At 35.3% G+C, this 23,171-nt stretch overlaps 1 protein-coding gene across 1 annotated transcript in view; it reads left to right on the top strand.

Annotated features, from left to right (window-relative positions):
- The window catches only part of HEATR5A (HEAT repeat containing 5A), a gene marked incomplete at its 5' end in the record, with an annotated part of 55,513 nt that overhangs the window by 15,166 nt on the left and 17,176 nt on the right, over positions 1–23,171 (top strand). Inside the window, 13 exons of the mRNA XM_029284174.1 lie at positions 500–690; positions 2,648–2,807; positions 4,390–4,579; positions 5,876–6,045; positions 8,681–8,707; positions 14,295–14,433; positions 16,554–16,733; positions 17,365–17,604; positions 19,056–19,237; positions 19,532–19,600; positions 20,260–20,439; positions 21,334–21,565; positions 21,897–22,145. Of these exons, the coding sequence (XP_029140007.1) occupies positions 500–690; positions 2,648–2,807; positions 4,390–4,579; positions 5,876–6,045; positions 8,681–8,707; positions 14,295–14,433; positions 16,554–16,733; positions 17,365–17,604; positions 19,056–19,237; positions 19,532–19,600; positions 20,260–20,439; positions 21,334–21,565; positions 21,897–22,145 (2,209 nt within the window). The remainder of the gene's footprint in view (positions 1–499; positions 691–2,647; positions 2,808–4,389; positions 4,580–5,875; positions 6,046–8,680; positions 8,708–14,294; positions 14,434–16,553; positions 16,734–17,364; positions 17,605–19,055; positions 19,238–19,531; positions 19,601–20,259; positions 20,440–21,333; positions 21,566–21,896; positions 22,146–23,171) is intronic.

Raw genomic sequence — 23,171 nt, 5'->3', positions numbered from 1 at the left:
GACATAATTTGGCATCTAGTACCAAGAAGAAATTATAGCCTGCCTATAATTTTATCTTCCCAGACATAACTGAAGAATTGATTTCCCTTTAGCCTTAAAGTATTTGTCTACATATTTTTAGTTATTGGGGGATCTCCTTTAGTAGAGAAGAACAGTAGAATAATAATAAATGTAGAGTTTATATAATCCCTCGAGAGTTCTGTAGGTAACAGTAGTAGTTTTTGATGTTCTTTTAAAATCTTCCCAAGATAGAGTTTACTTTGAATCTACTATGTAATTATACCGATTTCTTTAAAAGCCTATTATGGCTTTTTGTAATGCTTATGCTTTTAAACTTCATGTTGCGAGCTTCTCTAAGAGCATTTGTTCTTGGGCAGAATACAAATATAAAGAAAAGTGTATTGATTTTCATTTCCTCTCCTATTTGCATGTCTGTTGAAAGAAGGAAAATATTTACTGTTCAGTAATGGTGTTATTTATAAACTCTTCTTTATTCCAGCACTTGGCTAGCCATAAGGGAAATTTAGGTTATGAAGAAATCCAAGGCTGCACCTTGAGCTTGATCCTAAGTGCCTTGGAAAGTAACAGTCCCCTTCTAAGATGTTCTGCTGCTGAAGCCTTAGCCAGACTCGCACAGGTGGTAGCTGATACTACCTTCACTGCTGGATTGGCACAAATTAGCTTTGACAAGTAAGCAGTTTCTCATAATATGGTTTTGTTGCATTGTATCAAAAATAGGCACCCCTTTGGGCCTATGTAACCCTGCCATCAGGTTGACCAGATTTCAATTCTGAACAGATTTTTTTTAATTTATAAAAAGGAAATATTTAAGGAGCAGAGGTAGAAAAGCAAACACCTAATACAGTGTGTCTCAACCTTTGGCAACCATGAGATGTGTAGACTTCAGCTCCCAGAATTCCCCAGCCAACACCTTTCTTTCACACACCTTGTTCTATCTTGTTGTTTTTCTCTTCTGCCCCTGTACAGAATTCACTTCTGCCGGAAATGTTCATTCCATAGTTACATAAGGATTCTCTGTCAGCTGAGAATCACTGCTTCTCTCCTTCATTAGCACTTACACCAAACATCTATAGATGTCAGTTTAGTAAATATAAAGTTCTTCAGAATTCATATCGGTAAACTATACATCAATAACTTAGCAGTTGAATTGAAATTTGTCTGAAATTTTCTGAAATAAAAAATATATATCACACAATAAAATCTACAAATTATAATTACAACTACTATAGTCTATATTAGATATATATTATTTGCACGTAACCTCTAAGAAATAAAACATTTCTTTTATATCTCTGAATAATATATTTTCCACTTTGCTTTCCTGGCCCCCAAGAAATACATTGGGGAATTGTTCAAGCAGTCATTAAAATTGCATCAAAAAGAGTGGTTTGTTTTTCCTAGCAGCAAAATATTATATCTACAATAATTCTGAATACATTTATTGGGGATAACTTTGAAGATATTTATAATGAGATTTAAGTAAACACAAATAAGAGATTAGTCTAATTTTACTCATATGCATTTCAGTACTTGAAATTTAACTAATGGCATATTCATGATTGGAGGAAGGAATACATTTTTTTAAGTTGGTAATTTGTGTAGAAACTATACAAAAATATTGAAGTATTATGGAGTTCCGTTCAGATAGACCAAATCAAGAAATCTACTCCACAAGATGACTAAAACTACTTTTATTGAGATTAACTATAACAGTGATGGCGAACCTTTTAGAGACCGAGTGCCCAAACTGCAACCCAAAACCCACTTATGCATCATCGGGTGCCGGATGGGTGTGGCCCATTGGGTGGGTGTGGCCCATTTGGTGGGCCTCTGGCACCAGTGCCATAGGTTCGCCACCACTGAACTATAATAACAAAACCTTGCAAATATTATTCTGTTGTGTTTCTGCCCTTCTTATGCTTCAATAAATTAGGAAGTTTCTATTAGAGCTGCTTACAAATGCTGTTTGTTGTAGGATTGAAATATTTTTTATTATTGACCTACTGATAGACCTTGCATATATATCTCCATCAGGTTTATCATTCTCACTGTACAGAAATCCTGGCTTTATCAACCAAAGCAGTCGTAAGAACTCTAGCTGCCAAAATTCAATAAGCTATTTTCCTCTTGAGAACTTCAGAGTTATTACAATTGTGTGATTAATTGGTGATGGTGATGGTGATGGTGATGATGATATGAATATAGTCCATTGTTCTCCTGTTCTTCTCCCTTTCCTTCTTTAAGGCCTAAAAATTAAATAGTGATTCTGCAACATCTTTCTAAGTCTGCTGTCTTCAAGAATATGCTAGCACTACAGTTCTTAGCATCCTGTTAAGCTTTATCATTCTAACCAGTGCTTTTTTTCTAAAAAAAAAAAAAAAAAGGTGCCGGAATTCACACACGTCATACAACCCGCCTTGCCTACCCTACAAGGTTCCATCCAAAAAGGTGCCGAAACTCCGTTCTGGGCGTTCTATGAGAAAAAAAGCCTTGATTCTAACACACTTAGAGGGCATTGGATGTGAGAAGAAGGCTGATTAATAAGTTTTCTGTAGACTTTTGTAATGCTAGACTTCGTAATTATAATTGTCATTTTATTTTAATCCAGTTGTCTTACAATTCTTAGGCTAAAATCTGCAAGAGACGTGATATCAAGAACAGGACATTCTTTGGCTCTGGGCTCTCTTTATAAGTATACGGGAGGAATCAGTTCCACTCATCATCTTACTGCATGTGTTGGAATACTTTCTACTTTATCTCAGGATAACACGTCACCTGAAGTACAGGTATGTATTGTAGATGAAGATGAAGATGATGATGATAAATGTCTAAGCAAAAAGAAGCCCTACACACATACACAACACACACACACACATAAGTTTCAATGTTTTAAACATTGGAAAAAACAAAGAGCTCATTGTCTATTTCAGAAAAGGCAGACACAGCCACACTCTGTGCATTAATGATTCACCTGTGGAGATGGTTACCAGCATCAAATTCCTGGGTGTGCAATTCACAAGTAGGCTCGCTTGGTCACTCAACAGCGAGATACTGGTGAAGTGGGCACAGCAGCGCCTGCATTTTCTCCGTCACATGAGAAAAGCACATCTTCCTTTCCCTGTCCTTACCACTTTCTACAGAGGGACGATCAAGAGCATCCTGTCATACAGCATCACAGTCTGGTTTGGAAGCATCACTGCTTCAGACAGGAAGGCGATGCAGAGAGTGGTGAGGATGGCAGAAAAGATATTGGCAGTTCCCTTCCTTCCATCCAGGACATAGCACATAAGCGTTGCTTGAGCAGGGTCTGCAAGATTGTCTGGGATATTACACATCCTCTTCATGACCTGTTTTCTTTGTTACCTTCTGGGAGGAGGCTTCGTGGTATCCGAAGCAGAACATCCAGATTCAGTCACAGTTTTGTTCCATACAGTATTAACCTTGTGAACTCTAAAGCTTCCTCCTTCCGTTATGTATTCAAGATGGACAGTGATTAATATTTATATGTTACTTATATGTAAGGGTGTAGATCTATACACACGTTGTATATAGTATGTTTAAATGTGTGTCATGTATGTGTACACTTTGAGAGCAAGCAACTAAATTTTATTTTTAATGTGTGCCATTGTGCCCACAGTAAAAAATGACAGTAAAGGTTATCTATCTATACACACACACACAATTCATTTCCTGTTCTATGGAATGAAAATTAACATTTATGTTGTCTTATTCAAAAAATACATTGCAAAATATTATTTGGACTTTTAACATATTTTTATTGTTTTGGTACTTATTGGTGGCATAAAGCCTACTCGTGAGTGATAGCAGAATTGATGGCAGAAAGCCTAATCATGAGTGATAAACAATCCTCTGGCAAAGTTTCTGATGAACTATCCTTGTTTTTCCTTCTTTCTATTACCTCTTCCACAATATGGAGAGAGAGGAAAAACAACATGTGCTAGAAATTTGAATCTCAAATAATTAAGAACAGTATTTATTCCCTGAGTTGATAGTGATACAGTTGCTACTGTGACAGACACAGATGTCTCCCACATCTATACTGATGCCAACTTAGGCAGGTGTGAGTACACTGAAGGAAGATGATCTATGCAGAATAGAGCCCCCAGATGGTTGGACAACCATGTCCTAGATTGTTTTATTCTGTATATGTATTTTACATGTTATACTGTACTGTGTTGTTGGCATAGTATTTCTCACCATTTCATTTAAATGCTCTTATTGTACACATAACTTTGGTTTTTATCATACTTAGCAAATTATTTCATTTTTTTTTCACACCCATTACACATTTTTTGTGTCTGTGTCTGTGTCTGTGTGTGACAACACTACATTTTTGGTATTTTACAGACGTGGGCACTGCATTCTCTGTCAATGATCATTGATTCTGCTGGTCCTTTATATCATGTGCATGTGGAACCTACCCTCTCTCTTGTTCTTATGTTGTTGTTGACTGTGCCTCCTGCTTATACTGAAGTCCATCAAAGCCTTGGTCGCTGTTTAAATGCACTTATAGCCACTTTGGGTCCTGAGTTGCAAGGTATGCATACATCTGTAGCAAATGATAGTTAGGAGCCAAGATAATAATCATTGAGTTAATTTGCTCCCAAAATATGCATGGAAACCCATGACAAAAGCTTTAGAGTATTTGTATTTTTACAAAGTCATGCACAATCTTATTTGTCTTTCACTTGAGTTGTGATTTATCTGAGATCTTGAAATAAAGAAATGCTCTTTTTTTCCTCTTAATAGAGAAACTTCTAGTAGCCAACAGTTATTAACAAATTATTATAATTAGGAGAGTGAAGAATAAATATGAGATTTCTCAAATCAGAAGGACTCTGATCAAAGTAATTGTCCTTGTGTTCAAAGCAAAGATGGAGTACTGTCTTCTGAGCATGCATGCATGCACACATATACATAAAGACTAGATTACTAGATTATTTTGTGTAATTATAACTGAGTTGTCTACAAGAAACACTAGCGTTCTCTCACTACTCATAAAATATTGTTTTACATGTGGAATCCTTGCTGTTCTCTGAGCTTTGTTGTTTGCTTGCAGATATTCATTATCCATCTAGGTGACATCATCAGTTTTAGTCAATGTGGAGTTTACTCTTTGTTTAAATACAGTAGCTTTTGCCCAGCCATGTTGGTGAGGGTATGGGTTTTCTCCTCAGTAATTCCTTGATTAGGGTATTGTTTTCTGCTTGTTTGTTTCCTGTTAATCCCTGCTTATCTGGGTGTTGAATGCTGGAGAACATGAGTTCTGGTCTTTTTGTTTCCTTCTTAGCTTTCTTATTGTCTCTTTTGAGTGCTATGTAAAAGTGGTTTATCTGTATGTGCCTATTGATGGCTGATTTGTCTGAGTGCCAAGCTTCCAGGAATTCCCTAACATTTTTGGGCCTAGAATGTTCTCAGTGTCCCAATTGAAACTATGATTGATTCTGCCAACGTGCTGTGAAATTAAGGAGTTCTTGTCCTGTGTTTTGACTGCTAGTTGGTATTCATGGATGTGCTCTGGTTTATTTAAGAGCTTTTCACTAGCACTGATGATATTATCTAGTTGGGTAATGAAATGTCTGCAAGCAAACAACCAAGTTCAGGGAGCACCAAGGAGCCCACAGTTCAATCCTGAACTACATATATTCCCTTCTTTTGATATCCTAGAGGTGCTGTGGAAATAAATGTACATTTTTTTTTTAGTAAAGCATGATCTAAGTAGATTTTAAAAACATGTTAATAATTTGAGGAACGTCATTATTGTAGTTTGGTTTTTATTGTTTTGAAATGTTCTTTGACTAATGAACATTTGCCTTATTTGCCTTATGTGTAGGCAGCAGTGCTGCAGTCTCAGCCTTAAGGGCATCCTGTCTCCTTGGCTGCGCAGTGATGCAAGATCATCCTGACTGCCTCGTCCAGGCTCAAGCTATCTCTTGCCTTCAGCAGCTTCACATGTTTGCTCCTCATCACGTAAACCTGTCTAGTCTTGTAAAGTGCCTTTGTGTAAGTATATAATTACACAACTATATGACTCTATAGTTACATAGGTATGTTATAAATCTTTTTTCAGTGTTATTTGCAACTTTAGAATCAGAATGTTCAAATTGGGGTTTCAAAGAATAGCGGTTGGTGTACCTAATTCAGCAGAATATTTTGAAATGATACAATCCATTGCTTTCAGAAATGTGAACATAAACTTTATATTAGCCAAGTCTCATGATTGATTTTAGCACAATATCACAAAATGACCCTCTACTTTGCACATGTGTATAGTGGTGTGTGTGTACGTGTGCATGTGCGCATACTGATGTCCATGTAAAACATATATGATATGAGTGTTGTTTCCTAGTTGAATGAACTAAATTAGTTCAGCTCATTGAGAGGAAGGTAGGGAAGAGTGCAAAGTATTCTGAGAGAGAAGGAATATAATTCCTTATGATATTCCATGACTCTTTCCTGCTTGCCTAAGGACAAAGGTAGGCTTATAGCAGGTCAGCTGGTTTCGGTAGGAGTAGGATTATTATTCTCTGCTGGTTAAAAAGCGGGATGTTAGTTTCTTGACTGATCTGCTAACTGACTAGAGAATTAGTTTCTACATTGTTTCCATCTCCTATTCTCTCTTTTTCTCTCTCTTTTACATACACACACAAACACACACACACCGCACACATACAAAAACACAATCATGCACATATGCATAAGTGCAATGGGAAGAAGACAAAGCCACTTTTCAGTACCGCATTACAAACTCTCCACCAAGCAGTCTGTGAATTTTCACTTCTTAAAGTTGGTGAAATCCTCATTTTCAATTCCGCTTCTGGAATTAATTTACCAGTTGGTGAAGGACATTTTGTACCAGTCTCATGAGTAGAGAGAGAAAATAAAAAAAAAAAACAGGATCAAGAATTCTGCCAAATATTTCTAAGAAAATACATTTTCTAAATATAAATTGCTAGACATGGAATATTTTTTTTGTTTTAATTTATTATTTATTTATTTGTATCTTGCCTTCATTATTTTTACAAATAACTCCAGGTGGCAAAGATATTTAACACATCTTCCTCATTCTTTTTTCCCCATGAGAACAAACCTGTGAGGTAGGTTGGGCTGAGAGAGAGTGATTTGCCCAAAGTCACCCAACTGGCTTTTTAAGCTAAGGCAGGACTTGAATTCACTGCCTCATGGTTTCTAGGCTGATGCCTCAACCACTGTACAAAACTGGCTTAATACATGAGAAATTCAGTGTTCTGATTATGACAAATATTAATTCCATGAAATTGAGTAATTATAATTCAGCAAATTCATACAACAGCCTTCCTGTGAAGTTTTTTGGGGAGGTCGCAGGGGCTAAGTATGGTGAAATGTAAATTATTAACAGATTTAAATATGGGAGATCAAACATTCACTCATTTCCTTAAAAGGGTTCTTTATACAACTTTTTTTGTATAAAAAGTTGGCCTGTTGGATAGCAGAAGGAAAATGTTATTAGGTGTTGATATATCTGTATAATCCTATGGGGGAATACAAGGGAGTGGATGCTTCTCAAAGAGGTTTGGAAATAATATAGGTAGTCCTTGACTTACGACCACAATTGAGCTCAAAATTTCTATTGTTAAGCAAGACAGTTTTTAAGTGAGTTTTGCCCCATTTTATGATCTTTCTTGCACTGTTTTTAAGTGAATCACTGCAGTTGGTAACTGTAGTTAATAACAAAGTTGTTAAGTGAATCTGATTTTCCCATTGACTTTGCTTGTCAGAAGGTTGCAAAAAGTGATCACATGACCGGGGACACTGCAACCATCCTAAATACAAGTCATTTGTCAAGTGTCTGAATTTTGATCATGTGACAATCGAATGCTGCAACAGTCATTTGTGTGAAAAATGCTCATTAGTCACTTTTTTCAGTACCGTTGTAGCTTGGAATGGTCACTAAACACATGGTCGTAAGTCAAGGACTACCTGTATTGCCTACGCTAGCATGGGAACCAATAGTGAATACTTTTGCCATCACTGCCATTTAAAGCATTGATATTGCGAGTATCAAACTGAAATTAGTGCTTCTTGAGCTACGGACTAATTCTGAAGTTAAATAATATTAAAGAGAAAAAAATATATACTAGTGATTTTAAAATAAGCCTTTGGAGAAGTGATCATCATACTTTTCTACTAAACTTCATGATGATGAGGCTATTTGTTTAGCTCTGGTTTTGGAAAGGTGTAACCGTCAATATTAAATACTTTTGAATGTATTATCCAACATTATAGATATAAATTACAGTTTATTATTTCCACCTGATTAAATCTGCCACTGCTGATGTGAAATTGGCCCTTTTATATCTGAAGCCAATGAATTTTCATCATAGGGTGATTTATGTTTTTAATATTAAACAAAAAGTACATAGGCTCCAGTATGGTTTCAAATTAGTACTTAATATTTGGCTTTGAACAACTTTTATAATAGCATTCTTAATTTTAAATAAAATATTAAGTAATAAAGCAATAATAAGCAAATATTTTATTACTGCATTATTGCAATAAAGTGATGCAGTAAATTTATTTTGTATTGCTGAAGTTCAGGATCACTGGATTCTAATATCTAGCTTTTATCATGACTGGATTATCATTTGTTTTTGTGCAGGAGATCTTGTTGGAAAATTCTGTGTTGGTAGGTCTTTGTGCATTGTTAACACTTCAGCAATGTTCAGTCTGTGTGTGTGTGTGTATTTTATTTTTCCTTTATTTCTATAGTTAACCATTAATGAAAAATAAAATATTTTAGCATGTTGGGTGATGTGTTGTTTGAGCTGAACTAAATTCTCTCTTAACATCTTTTTACTGTAACTGGCATTCTAACTTTGTGTGTAATTTATTTTTGCCTTATTTTAATATAGCATATTAAGTGCAAAAGGAGTGAGTTTCAATTGTCTGTATGTGTGTATAATTTGTCTGTATTGCTTGCTTTTTCTGTGTTATTGTTTGCTTTTTTTCCTTTTTAAAATATGAAGAATGAAATAAATTGGAAATGTGCATTTTGTATTGTCTTGCAGTTGAGCTTTATTTGTTCTGGCTTTTTCATGTAAAAGCAGAAGATTTTTTAAAAAGCATGCCTAAATCTCAACGCAGTGAAACATCAGCTTAAATAGATGTATAAAATATTTATGTTTATTTAAATTGTTAATTTTCAGCTTATTGGTATATTTCGGTTTTTTAGAAATGTGGGAACATATTTTTGTACGTATTAAGCAACTTCTTTACATTGGGGTGCATGTAACAAAATGTAGAAAATTAAATCACATTTCCTTTGATTATCAAATTGTGATTTTGTAGTACCTCCTCTTAGAGCCTGCTCTAACTCCTTTTGCCTCTCTTTCACGCTAATGATGTCTCAGTAACCAGCACTGGTTATTGTTCATTGTCCAAACAGACACCTTTGCATGAGACACTCGCCTTAAAGTTATTCATTTTTGACTCTTGCATATCAAAAAGAAAACTAACAGTAATAGTTTCCTATTCACTAGTTGTTTCCTCCATTCTCATTTTCAGCACATAGATTCAATCCTGAAGAGTGATAATTTTAATGTTGTTTAGATATTCAGATATTCAGAAAATGGAGTTACTATTACTCAAGAGTATTCCTGAGGATTTATTACATAATTGTCATAAGGTGCCACCTATGTAGGGCAGACAAGGAGGCAATTCTCAGTAGTGGTCCTTGTTATAGGATACACTACCTCCCCCCCTTGGTACACCTTGGCCCTTCTTTTCTGGATTTTCAAAAGTGGTTGGAAACTGTAGTATTATATCAGGACTCTGGCCCATTATGAGGACTTGTGAGTGATCCTGTAATATTATATTATGATCTGGTAGGCCACTTAGAGCTTTTTAAATTCAGGTGAGAGAGATATATATATATAACATACGATTTATAAATGCTATTGAAAAAATAAATAAAATAAGAATAGCATTAGTGCATTTAAGTTAATTAAATAAAATAATTCATTTCAATAAATTATTTGGTAAATTAATAAATGTTAAAAATAATGTTAACACAGCAAGATCAGGCAGCCTATTCTAAAAGGAGAGTTTATGTTGTCCTGTACTTTGATACATACTGTATCCTTTGTTAGGTTTTTTTTTCTTTTTGACACAAATTAAAAATGTAGTAATTTTCATGAACTGTGTATTAAAGTAAAACTTGTTTAACAGTTAAGGGAGTGTCTATTAAATTTGAACAGTCATTAGCTCAAAAGTTTACCATATGAGGGCAAAACACACACACTCGTACATGAAAAAAGCCAACTTCAATTAATGTTACTTATTCATGCATTTAGCAGTACATGAGAAAACTAACTACACCATGCTTAACTTTGTTTTTAGCACATGAGAAATGTATAACATATTTATTGGAAGAAAGGAACCTTTCAATTTTAATTTATTCTTGGAGACAGATTATGTGATTATCTCCTAATGAGTTGTAAATTGGGCTAATGAGATGGAACTTCCAAGTTCAGAGGAGGAACCAGTGAAAGATATCATCAAAACAAGCCCTAAAAACCAATACAGTAACCTGATTTTACGGGTTGACGGTTCTGTCTCCCCAGCTACATCACTCTTCCTTTTTGCCAGCCATAGCTTCTGCTGCTCTTTAATAATAATAATGATGATGATAAAGTTGGAAGGGACCTTGGAGGTCATCTAGTTCAACCCCCTGCTCAGGCAGGAAACCCTATACCATTTCAGACAAATGGCTGTCCAGTTTTTTCTTAAAAACTTCCATTGTTGGCGTCTAGATTTTTCAGTCACTCCTGACCACTGCAAGACATCATTCTTTGCGGCTTGCTTTTCATTAGCTTTCTGTATTTGGCAATCACTAATTTCAGATCCAGAGTCTTCAGGTCTGCACCCATATAGTAAAGCAGGATTTTCCCCCAACTGTTTGCAAATGTAATGTTGATGTTTTTCTAAGCTGTAGTTGAAGGTTGAATATTAGTTTTTAAGATTTGGGCTGGGTATGTGTCTTTATTACTTTCATATTCTAATATCACCTTTTTCAAATATCTCTTCCTATTCATTAGTCTGGGATGATTAATGTATTTGGGAGCAAAAATATGCAATTTTATTTTTCAACCATTGTGCACATTTTTAATGCATAAGTAGGAACATCGTTAAGAGTGAGGAGAATCTCAATGCTTTCAGTGATGTTTTTAGTATCTCATTTTGATATCTTCTGATGCATAATGACTGAAGAACCAGTGTTGAAAAATGGTGATATAATTATGACTTTTAAAATTTATGTTAAATGACTGTTGATGCCCAACGTCTTACAACAGTCTTGGACAACACAGCTGTTCATCTGCGATGGTAGTTGTAAATCCACCCCACCTTTCATACATATACATGTAGTCCTCAATTACAACCATTTATTTAGTTTCAACAGCACTGGAAAAAAGATGTATGACCATTTTTCATACTTAACGACCATTGCAGCATTAGTCATGTGATCAACATTTGAACGCTTGGCAACTGGTTTATATTTATGACGGCTGCAATGTCCCGGAGTCATGTGATCCCCTTTTGCAACCTTCTGACAAGCAAAGTCCCATGGGAAAGCCAGTTTCACTTAACAACCATGTTATTAACTTAACAATTCCAGCGATTCATTTAACATCTGTGACAAAAAAGTCATAAAATGGGGCAAAACTCACTTAAAAACTGTCTTTCTTAACAAAAGAAATGTTGGGCTCAATTCTGGTCATAAGTCAAGGACTACCAGTATAAGTAGATCTAAAAGAACTGCAAAAGAGATAATCAGAAGAGTTCTAGAACTGGAAACCATCTCAGTTTGTCATTGTTGTAGTGATATTGCCAAACCCAGGTTGTTCCTTAAATACCAGCAGCCTTTGGTCTTTCCAGAGTATTGCTGGCTGTTAATAGGTCTGGCTTCCTCCAGCATGGGAAGGCCTGCCCTTCCTTTTCCAAGACAACATGACAAATCTTTCCAGAACAGTGGTTTGTTCAATCAACTCTTTTCTGCCAGAAGCCCACAATTTACAGCAAGTTTTTGGAAAGGACTAATGTAGTACAGTGTTAGATGTAAAATCCCACTTCTGCCTATCGTCCACAGCTGGATGAAAAAACAACAACAGGAAAAAATCCACTTTACATTAATACCATTGTTGTTATCTAAACCACCAGCAGGAAAAAACAACAACAGGAAAAAATCCACTTTACATTAATACCATTGTTGTTATCTAAACCACCAGCAGGTAAATTGCCTGATCTTTTTACTGGCTGAGTTTACTTAGAGTAATTCAGACTTTGAATCAGATGCTGCCATTTCAGGCTATTTATAGATATTTGTACCTACTAAAAAATACTTCTCAGGCCAGGGCTTTGCTTGCATGTTCTCAATAAGCTTTAAGCTGCTCAAGCAACTCTGTAAGGACCAACTACATTATGCTAACACCTCTTACAAATGTCTGTGTTCTGTCTTCTGCTGAAACTCACATCTGGCTTTCATTTGGTTTTCTTCTTGGTATATAATGATCTAAGACCGGCTGCCGTGGTTTCTTCTCAGTCAGTCCTGTGGACTTTCTACCATAGCTTCTAGGCACAATTAAAACGTTTTCCAAAATCCCCTAATAGTCCTGGAATGTCTCCCCCCTCCCCCCACCTCTTGTATCTTTGCTGCTTTTGCCTTGCATACCTCTCTCTGGGAGGAAGGTAGAATATATTTTGGACTCTCAGCATAGGAGGGACAACCTGAAATCTTTTACTTCATTAGGAGATCCATCCAAACATTTCGCACTCTTTGGAAGCAGAAAATAATATCCATGTGGCGAATATCTGTAGCTTGGGTGTAAGATGATGGTGAAGTTCTTCCGAACTTGTGGGTTGGTTTCCGAACAGTTCGTTACCAGCCTCTTTCATTACCAGCATCAGAAGCCTCTCTCTGATGATTCATCACAAGACCCTCACTTGACACATCCACACCTGAAGCCTTATAAATAGAAGAACACTGACACAGATGTTACCTAGCCTGGTAACGAAATTTTGGAAACCAACCCACAAGCTTGGAGAACGAACCTTCACCCTCATAATATCCATGTGTTATATCTCTTCCAACTGTCCCATTTGTAACATCTTCACAAATCCAAGTTTCCACCTTTCCAGCAGTTCTCAGGAGGAAAGAGACTTTTTTTTAGGAGAGAGCAGGAAACAATTGTGTCATTTCTAAGAGAAACAAGAATTCCTGAGGATGAGAAAAAAGTGTTCTGGAATGGAGAAGTTCCTGATTAAAAAAAAACATGGAAATGCCCCTACTTTCTGTACTTCTTTGTCAAAAGGAGGTTGGTGAGTGGAAGAGATGCTTGAAAGCAAAATTCCTTGTCAGCTCCAACTAATAAAGAAACGGGGGTGAAAAGAAGGGCAGAATACTTTCTTGTTTTCTATGACGAGAGATTCGGAGAGGGAGGATGATAAAATAGAGGTGTTGTAAGGTGTGATACAGGTGAGGCAGGAACAAGTGGATCCCAGGGTAGAAAGGCCCCTCAGGTAAACTTTATATCACCTTCCTCCCACTGTGTAAGGGCTAAAAAGAATAAGGTAGAGCCAATGATGCTAAGTCCATTCAGCCCAATGCCTGGAGTTTAAAATCTGGAATATAGATCTAGAAATGCTTCTGAGTTACTTGTTTAAGACATTATACTTCTCTGCATTGAACGTTGTAGGATACAGGTAGCCCTCAACTTACAACCACAATTGAGCCTCAAATTTTCATTGCTAAGCAAGGCAGTTGTTAAATGAGTTCTGCCCCATTTTACAACCTTTGTCACAATTGTTAAACAAATCACTGCAGTTGTTAAGGGAATCATGTAGTTGCGAAACAAATCTGGCTTTCCCCATTGATTTTGGCTGTTCTGTCCAGGAAAACACAACTGTCATAAATACATGCCAGTTGCCAAGCGCCTGAATTTTGATCACATGACCATGGGGATGCTGTAACAGTCATAAGCGGTCATAAGTTTTTTTTTCAATGCCATGGTAACAGTAGTGCAAACTGTCACTAAATGAATGGTTGTAAGTCGAGAACTACCTATAGCTGAATCATGCCTGGGAATCTTCTGCCAAGTCTAACCAAGAGCTAATTAAGAGTTCAAAATCTGAAGAGTTACTGTTGAATGTGCCTATGAATGCCAATAATAAGGATGCCATCTGGTTTATTAAATTTGTTTCTTGTATATACTTTTCAGGTGAATCTCTCTAGTTCATATCTATTATTGAGACGTGCAGTTCTAGCTTGTTTGCATCAGCTTGTGCAGAGAGAGGCAGTTGAAGTATCTGAACATGCAGTGGCCCTCGCTAAAGACAGTAGAGAAGAATTTACTCCAGGTAATACTGAGCTTTTGAGGTTACTTTTTTTTCCAGATAGACCATTGCAGTATTTGTATTTTTCACTCTGTATACTGAGGAACACTTCAGACCTGCTCTAAGCAAACAGCCTATAGTAATGTTTCTTAATCTCAGCAACTTTAGGTTATATATGCTGGCTGGGCAATTTTAGGAGTTTAAGTCCACAATTTTAAAGTTGCTGAAGTTGAAAAACACTGACATATAATCCATTTGTCACACGAGCTGAAATCCTCTTGGCAACAATCTTTCTTATTTTCCTTCTCATTTCCACTTTTCACTTTTCTAACAGGTTTTCCTTGGAGAATCACTCAACCCCAAGAACAGGAAAATGAAAAAAAAAAGAGAATTGTCTGTTCCATTGATAGAAAATATTTTACCAATAGAGAAGAGTATTGGGTTTTACCCATCATATAACAAATCTTTAGCACAGCAGAAACGGGCGATATGATTTCTGCCCGACATCAGAAATCCACTGTTTATATAAAACAATTATATTTCAAGAAGAAATATGTGAATTGCTCATTTTGTCTATAGTTCCATCATAGATACTATTCTGGGGTATCCTTCTTATTTACTAGTTTGAAATATGTGGGCTATGTTATATATGAGGAAGTCAAACCTTTAATTTTTATCTATATTTCCCCCCCCCCCAAAAAAAATCAGAAACAAGATATTACCAATTTGTAAATTTTGCTGGTTTAAATTACAGTGTAACAAATTCATAATTTGTGTTTGGCTGGAATTTTTCAGTCTGCATGTTTTCCTGCAAAGTATTGACTGATTATGTGATATCATCAATGTCAGCTTTTAGCAACCATATAGATAGACTTTCTCCCGGATGATCTGTCACCAGTCTGGCCCTTAAGATTCTCTAACCGTGTACCCATCATCACTGTAATCAGGCCCACCACCCTTGCTGTTGGTCATCTTTTTCTCCTTCAGCCCAGTATTATGAACTTCTCAAGGGAGCTGTGTCTTCACATTATATCTTCAAAACATGATAATTTGAGTTTGGTTATCTGCAAAATGTACTTGTATGAGTGTGTGAGAGATACGTGTGTGAGAGAATGAATGAGTATTTACCGTAAAAGAATGTAAGAGTAATCCCCATATTATATTTTCAAACAAAGGAATAACTTGCAGGAATGCATTTCTCACTTCAAGTTGCAGCCTGGGCTGAAACTTGCATGGTTTGTTGAAACAGCAACTTTATCCATGACTTAATTTCTGCTAGAAAATAAATAAAAATAATGGAGTAACTACAGGAGTGGGGAGTTACTGAAAATAAACCACAGTAGCAATAACAAGAATTTATAAAACAATGCTTCATTTGGAATATGTCACCAGTATTAGTGCTGATTTGTGGCCTGGTGTTTAGATAAACAGATCAGCATAATCCTATTATTATTTTTCTGAAATATGTGCTTTATGTCTTTTGTCATTATCTCATCTAGATACTAAAAGAAAGATAATGTATGGAGCTGGCATTAATCAAGAAAACACAACCAAACAGCCTCATAGAATTTTTAAATATGTCAATTTAAGATATTGTAGTATTTCTAAACAAAGCTGAGCTTTTTTGATGGTACAGAGTCACATTTTTAAAGGGTTTTTTTAAAAAAAAACAATACTAGGAAATATTTGAGTAATACTTTAGCCAGGTAAGTAGCTAAGGTTCTGCAATTCTTGTTTAATTTTGGGATTATGGATAATAGAAATATTAAATCAGCATTGTTCCAAAGGTGCTATTTCCAATTGGACTTTCTTGTTGTTTTTTCCTTTGAAAAGGTTTTTGCTTCTCATCCAAGAGGTTTCTTCCATTTAGAAGCTTCTTGGATGAGAAGCAAAATGTTTTCAAAGGGAAAAAAAACAAGAAAGTCCAGTTGCCTTTTGGAAAAAGCACTTTTGGGATAACCCTGACCTACAGTAGATGATTGAGAATCTCCATAGACGTTAAATCAGCAGCTATCTTCTAAAACAGTATCAAAATTATTTTATTACAGTATGTAATTTTGAAAGCTTTCAATTGCAATAATTCATTATTTGATTTGAACTGAAATGTGCTGATCATATTCATTTTTTTTAATTTAAAAACGCAGTTGTTAATATAGGTGAAATAGGCCTTGAAGGAGCTTTGCTGAGCTTGTTGGACAAAGAATTGGACCCAAAACTGTGCCAAGATATCAGAGAAACTCTGACTCATATGCTTATATCAATGGCTGTTGGAAAACTCTCCTTTTGGCTGAAACTCTGCAAAGATGTTCTGGCTGCTTCTGCTGGTATGCATACCTTCTGCCCAGAATGGCATCACACTATTTTCATCAGGGAGGAGAATAATCCAATCATAGAAACATAGAGTTAGAAGAGATCTCAGGAGACATTTATTCCAATATCCAATATTTCAAAGGTCTCACAACTAATTTTGGATATAATAAAGTGATTTTGGATATACTGTAATGTGATTCATAAAGTCACCTAATTTGGAGGATTATAGAAAGGAAGAAAGAAGCCCTAATTTTTTGGCCACTAGGCACTTGAAATAATGTCTGCCTTTAGCAGCCTGTATGGATGCCAACATCATTATCAGGGCCCCGCTTTTACATGATCCTGGTCTTATCATGAAGACAATGGAATGGTTCTTTTTGGTATGCTATCTAAATGGTGCTAATTTTTTATCGTAAGGCTTCCTAATATTTTTTATCATCAGAAGAAACAGTTACATTGTAGGGGAGCATAGCAACTGAAATATATTTCCCTTTCTCATTCATTTGCCTCTCCATTTCCTGCTTCCTTCCACATCTGGTTGGTTATTCATCCTGACCTTTTCATGGTTATGACTTCACCTTGCTGTTTTAACTGTGTTACTGAGCTCAGTAAACAGTTTGCTTTCCACTTTGTGTCTTAATGCAGATTTTACAACTGTAGCTTCAGTGGATACAAGCCAAGAAGAAGAGGGTACTCTAGTAGATGATGAATTGGCATTAACGTTGGCAAAGAAGGATAAATTGCACCCATTCCCACATCCCCGATGGTCTACTAGAGTTTTTGCTGCAGAATGTGTTTGTAAAATTATCACCCAATGTGAGAATGCGGGCAGTGCTCATTTTGACATAGCTTTAGCACAGGAAATGAAACAAAGGGACTCAAGAGGTATGTGCTGATGTTGACTTAAATTTAATCAACTGGAAAATATCATGGAATTCCAAGCACAGATAAATTTAATTTTGATAAATAATCATTTTCATTATCATTTTTATCACAATTGACAAGAAGTCTGTAAGCTTTTAGACATAAATTGCTACTACGTTGGCTCAATGAAACAATTCTGTTAAATATTAACTGTTGAAGCACTTCTAAAGACAAAGGATGGACTACCCACCTATTTTGTTACAGGTTATAATTTTTACATTGCATGATGCAGTTTATTATTTGTATGTGTCGCTGTCTTTGGACATACATGACAGCTCTGTATATTATATGTGAACTATATTATATGTGAACTATATTACTATGCTGAATGTAATCTTAACATACAAATCGCAGATGTATAGACTCTACACAGAAGTTTGACAATTTACAGTTGTAATTTTTGATTTAATGGCACAGCCAATTCTAACGTTCAATATAGATGGGTAAGAAAATACCTTACACTGCTGATAAGCTTTTATATCAATGTACAACTTGATACTTTCAGAAAACACAAAAATGGAATATCATCCATTGGTGATGCTTTGTAAGTGTTGCTATTCAAAACATACTATTCTTAGGACGGCTAGCCCGATCTTCCCACTTAAATATTATCAATTCCCTTTTAGTTTTTAAATATGATTCTATATATATTTTTTCTCCCCTTTTCCCTCTTCGTTCTGAGCTTTAAAATCCCAGACTTTCCTTCTAGGGAATCTGATCAAGACTTCCAATTATTTTGGTTGGCCTGTTTTTGCCATTTTTTCCAGCTCCACACTAGTAGCTCTTCATGATTATCAGAACAATGTGCAATATGCCAAGGATAGGAGGACAATTGCATTATAATTTTTTGTTGGAGTGCTAGTGTACTATCAGTTGCATTTTTAGTTCCTTTGAAAATGATTCTAAGCATGTCTTTTCTAGCCTGAACCAACACTGCCTTTTCCTGCATTGACCATTGTCTTCAAAATCCCTTTTATGATTTAATCCCTTTTTAGCTCAGGGCCCATTAATATGTAAAGTTTGAATTTTTATGTCAATGTACATTGCCATGCCTATATTTATGGAGGAGGGGTGTTTAAGCAAATTCACCCAGTTATAAAAGTATACTTTGTAACACTTTGGAATCCCATTTTCATTGCATTATATTACCCTGAACACATTGGTATGATCAATAGAGTTCACTATTATCCATAACTCCAGTTTATAAATTTAAAAAATATTGTTTCTACACCAATCTCTAGAAACGTCACCTTGAATATCTCTTCAAGTTTGAAAATTCTCCATTTAGTCCTGCTCTTCTTTTCTTATTATAGGAAAGGAATAGGTAATGGGCATAAATAATTTAAAGTACCAGAATTTAATAACATTAATTTCATATTTTCAAAACAGCATTTCCTTTTTATCACATACAGATGATTTCTTGGTATTATATTTAGCTGACTTAATTCGTATGGCTTTTATGGCTGCCACTGATCACAGCAACCAACTTCGTCTTTCCGGACTTCAGATGTTGTTAATTCTTATTCGAAAATTTGCTGCTGTAGTAGAGCCAGAATTCCCAGGTCATGTAATACTGGAGCAATACCAAGCCAATGTAAGTAAATCTTGAGAGGAGTTTGCCGAAAAAGAAATATCATATTACATACTATCGCTTTTTAGTATTTAAGGCAACAGAAAATAACATTGCTAATGTTTTAAAATTGGCTGTTTGATTATATGCCACAAAATGCATGATAAATCTAAATGAGTTTTCTTTGGAAATGTGCTGGTAATTCTATAGCATAAAAATGGATGGATATTTAATCACTGTTATTATTCCACATTCTCTTATAACTATTTTAAGGAAGTAAATTAGCTGTGTATCATTTTATCAAATCATTTTTTTTAGGTTGGTGCCGCTCTTAGACCAGCGTTTACACCAGAAGCACCACCTGATGTAACAGCAAAAGCATGTCAGGCAAGTTTATTTGTTTCTCCCCACTGCTTCTACTGACTCCTCCTCCTCCTCCTCCTCCTCCTCCTCCTCCTCCTCCTCCTCCTGTCTTTAAAATGTAAGTGTCAAAGTCTTGGCCAATTGCAGATAAAACATGATAATGGCAATGATGAAATATTTGTCTCATAAGAACTAGGATCACCAGGTCAGAGAAAGGATTTTTAGGCCACATATTCATATACTTTTCATTGTCTTTATTGCTATTCGTTTTTAGAATTATTTCTAATAACTCCTTTGTTCAGTTCATTTGTAGATGTTATTAGTTTAATCTGCTTAAAGGAATTATAATTATGATTTTATTTTTGCATTACTTACTGTATTTATCACATTTAAGAAATACCCATCTCCCTCAAGGAAGGATTATATATTGGAAAACTTTATAATAAATAAATCAAAATGTCTGAACATAAGATAATTTACATGCATGCTCTGTAGCATTGCATTAGAAATAACAAGCAATACAGATCAGAGCAAATAACCCATCTAATCCGGCATTTTATAGGCTTGGTAACCAACTAGAATAGGACATAAGACAAGAGGATAGCCCCACCCATATTTCAGTAACTAATATAAAAGAGTTTATTGCACTAGAGAAAAAGTAATCACATCATTTGGTATTGTAGGTTTGCAGTGCTTGGATAGCAAGTGGTGTAGTAAATGATCTTAATGACCTTCAAAGAGTTCATCATTTGCTTGTGACATCCTTGACAAAAGTACAGGCTGGAAAAGAAGCACAAAATCAACTATACAATGAAGGGACATCTACTATGGAAATACTCGCTGTACTAAAAGCTTGGGCAGAGGTATTTTTTAACAAAGATGGTTTCATCAGTGCTTTGGAATTAATAGTTATGGAAAAGAACTGTGAATTTAAAAACTGGAATTACAGGTTGATTTCTTTTCAAACTAGGCATTTTACAGTAACTTTCTTAGCTAGAAATTAATGTTAACATAATAATTTTATGAATTAAAGAACTTTTTTTGAGTGAAGTACGTTATCTACTATTTGTTCTCAAGTTGGGATAATAAATGCGTGCTATTTTTAATAGGTTTAAATTTATATAAATTATCTATTATATGCAATAAAATGTTGTTTTGACATTAAATGTATGCAGAATAAATTAAAGCCTTTTATTGGAAACACAATTCTCTTGGCCTTTGTCCAATAGTGTACAACAAAAGAATAAGCACTTTTATTGTTTTCAGTTTGTTACAGAAGTCCTAGTCCTGCTAACAGAGAAAACAATATCCTGGATCTTTTCCAATTTTTTTTATTCTGGCATTACTTATATCGGTGTTCATTCTTCTAGGGACAGGCATATTCAACCTGTCTCAGAAAAAAAAAGAGAAATAGTTGGACTCTCTCTGTTTCTAGCTGGCTGCCTTAACCATTACACCAATCCAGCTTCTTGCTTTGTCTAGCAAGATAGAAACAATCCAGCTCCCTTGAGCATGAATTAATTCTTTTATTGTTATTAATATTAGAAACTTTTGATACTAGTTTTTGTAGCTAGGTGTACTACCAGAATGCAAGCAAATCATAACTTCAGGAAAATCAATAAACAGTTTGAAAGCAATAACTTTTCTCTACTATTGCTTACCAGCAGCTAGCAATCTAACTGGTGTTAGTTTTTTATATCCAATTTTTTATTTGATAACAACTTTAAAGTTCCATTTGCTCTTCTTATTTCAAACAGGTTTATATAGTTGCCTTACAAAGACAAAAGAAACAAAATTACCTCAATAGTCCACCATTGGTTAAAAACATTTCAGAGGAAAGTTTCCGGGATCCATCCTCTTCAGTGGATGAACTTCTGGATTTAGTCCAAGTGGATCTAGGGAATCTGAGCAAACTCTGGCTTGCTGCACTTCAGGATTTTGCTCTCTTAACTTTGCCTTCAGAATTTGCTTCTCAACTTCCCTCTGAAGGTAAGAAGTCAAATAAAGCAAATATTTCTATTGAATCCCCTTGGCAGGTAGAGATTCTGCAGAATTTGAGCTTCATTTCCTGACATGAAGTATTGTTGCTACTACACAGAGAACAAAAATAAAATATAAAGTTTTAGAGTAATAAAAGATGTATCAACAGAAGCTGCCAGTAAGCTTGCAGAGGGAAAGCAAGGACGCTTACTGAAAGCCTATTTAAGTTTTGTTTGTTTTTCGAATGATATGAACTATGTCTTTGACTCACTTGGTTATAAACAATAAAAATATTTGGAGCAATTTGAAGCAAGCTGAATATGTATTTTTTTGTGTATAGGTGGTGCTTTCTATGCTGCAGAAACAATTGAAAATGCAAGGCCACATTATCAAAATGCCTGGGCTCAGATTCTTCATGCTACTGCATTATGGCTTACTAGCACCGGTTTTCTAGTTGGTGATTCAGATGAAGGTCTAACTAATCTTTCACGACCAGTTACTCCAACTAGTATGTGTCAAGATTCAACCTCTAGGGCCGCGGTAAAATCACCTGAAGATGTGAATACTGATAGATTTCACCTTGTTCTGGGTTAGTAAGTATGTAAACTTGTCTTTACCATATTTTTTTGCAGACTGTTTTTGCCAGGTTCACTGAAAATTGCTACATTTAAATCAAGAATGACTACACGCTACAATAAAACTGCCTTTCTGCATGGAATTAGTTCAGAAGATCCATTCTACTGAATCAGAAAAATGACTTATGAGCATGTACAACACATGCTTGTTAATTGAATTTCTGCTATTGTGTCTTATTTTTGTTTATGAAAGTTTGTATACATTTGTTAAACATTATTATTTTGACTGAATGAAGTGCAATAGAATGAGGCTAAATCCTGTCAAGATAGAGAGGCTGAATTAGTAATTCTCTGATTTGTGAATTAGGAGCATTAATGTTTCTGAGTTGGGCAGCTTTTAAATAAAAATAATAAATAACCTGCTTCTTGCAAATGTGCATTTCCTCTGAAAAATCAGGTGCATAATCTGGGATCTTTTACAACAATTAATGTAAATAAATTATAATTCTATTTATAATTACTGTAAATAGAAAGACTTTTCCAACTATATCAAAAGTCTTACCATGTTTAAAACCTGGATATCTTATAAAATATCTTTTTTCTTATTCTATCCTCTAAAACAGGGGTGTCAAACTGGCAGCCCGCAGGCCGGGTGCATCACACACAGGCCACGCTGGCCCCCAGCTCTGCAAAGGCAAAAAAGTCACAATACATAACGTGACGCTATTGGGTTTGACACCCATGCTCTAAATTGTTAAGATAAACACATTGGCTAAGTGTTTTCAGTAGGCCACACAAGAAGACCAATTTAGACACAAAATCTGGAATTTGGTGCCAACTAAGTGCTATTAGTTCATTCCAGCCATTAGTTCAACTTCATGCTACACGTTAAGTTTTTTATTCATTATTCCGATTATTCTGACTGCACTGTGGGCATTTTTAGAGAATGCCATTGACAGTAACTTTATTGTAAATTGTTTTAATTAGTGGTATCACCGTTTGCTTTCTCAGTTAAAAGTTAAATATAAATTTTATACTTT

Source organism: Protobothrops mucrosquamatus, unplaced genomic scaffold, assembly GCF_001527695.2.
Source record: "Protobothrops mucrosquamatus isolate PMUCROS unplaced genomic scaffold, P.Mucros_1.0 scaffold403, whole genome shotgun sequence".
Classification (NCBI taxonomy): domain Eukaryota; kingdom Metazoa; phylum Chordata; class Lepidosauria; order Squamata; family Viperidae; genus Protobothrops; species Protobothrops mucrosquamatus.
The sequence above is the reverse complement of the archived record's forward strand: the minus strand, read 5'-3'. Positions and strand labels throughout refer to the sequence as shown.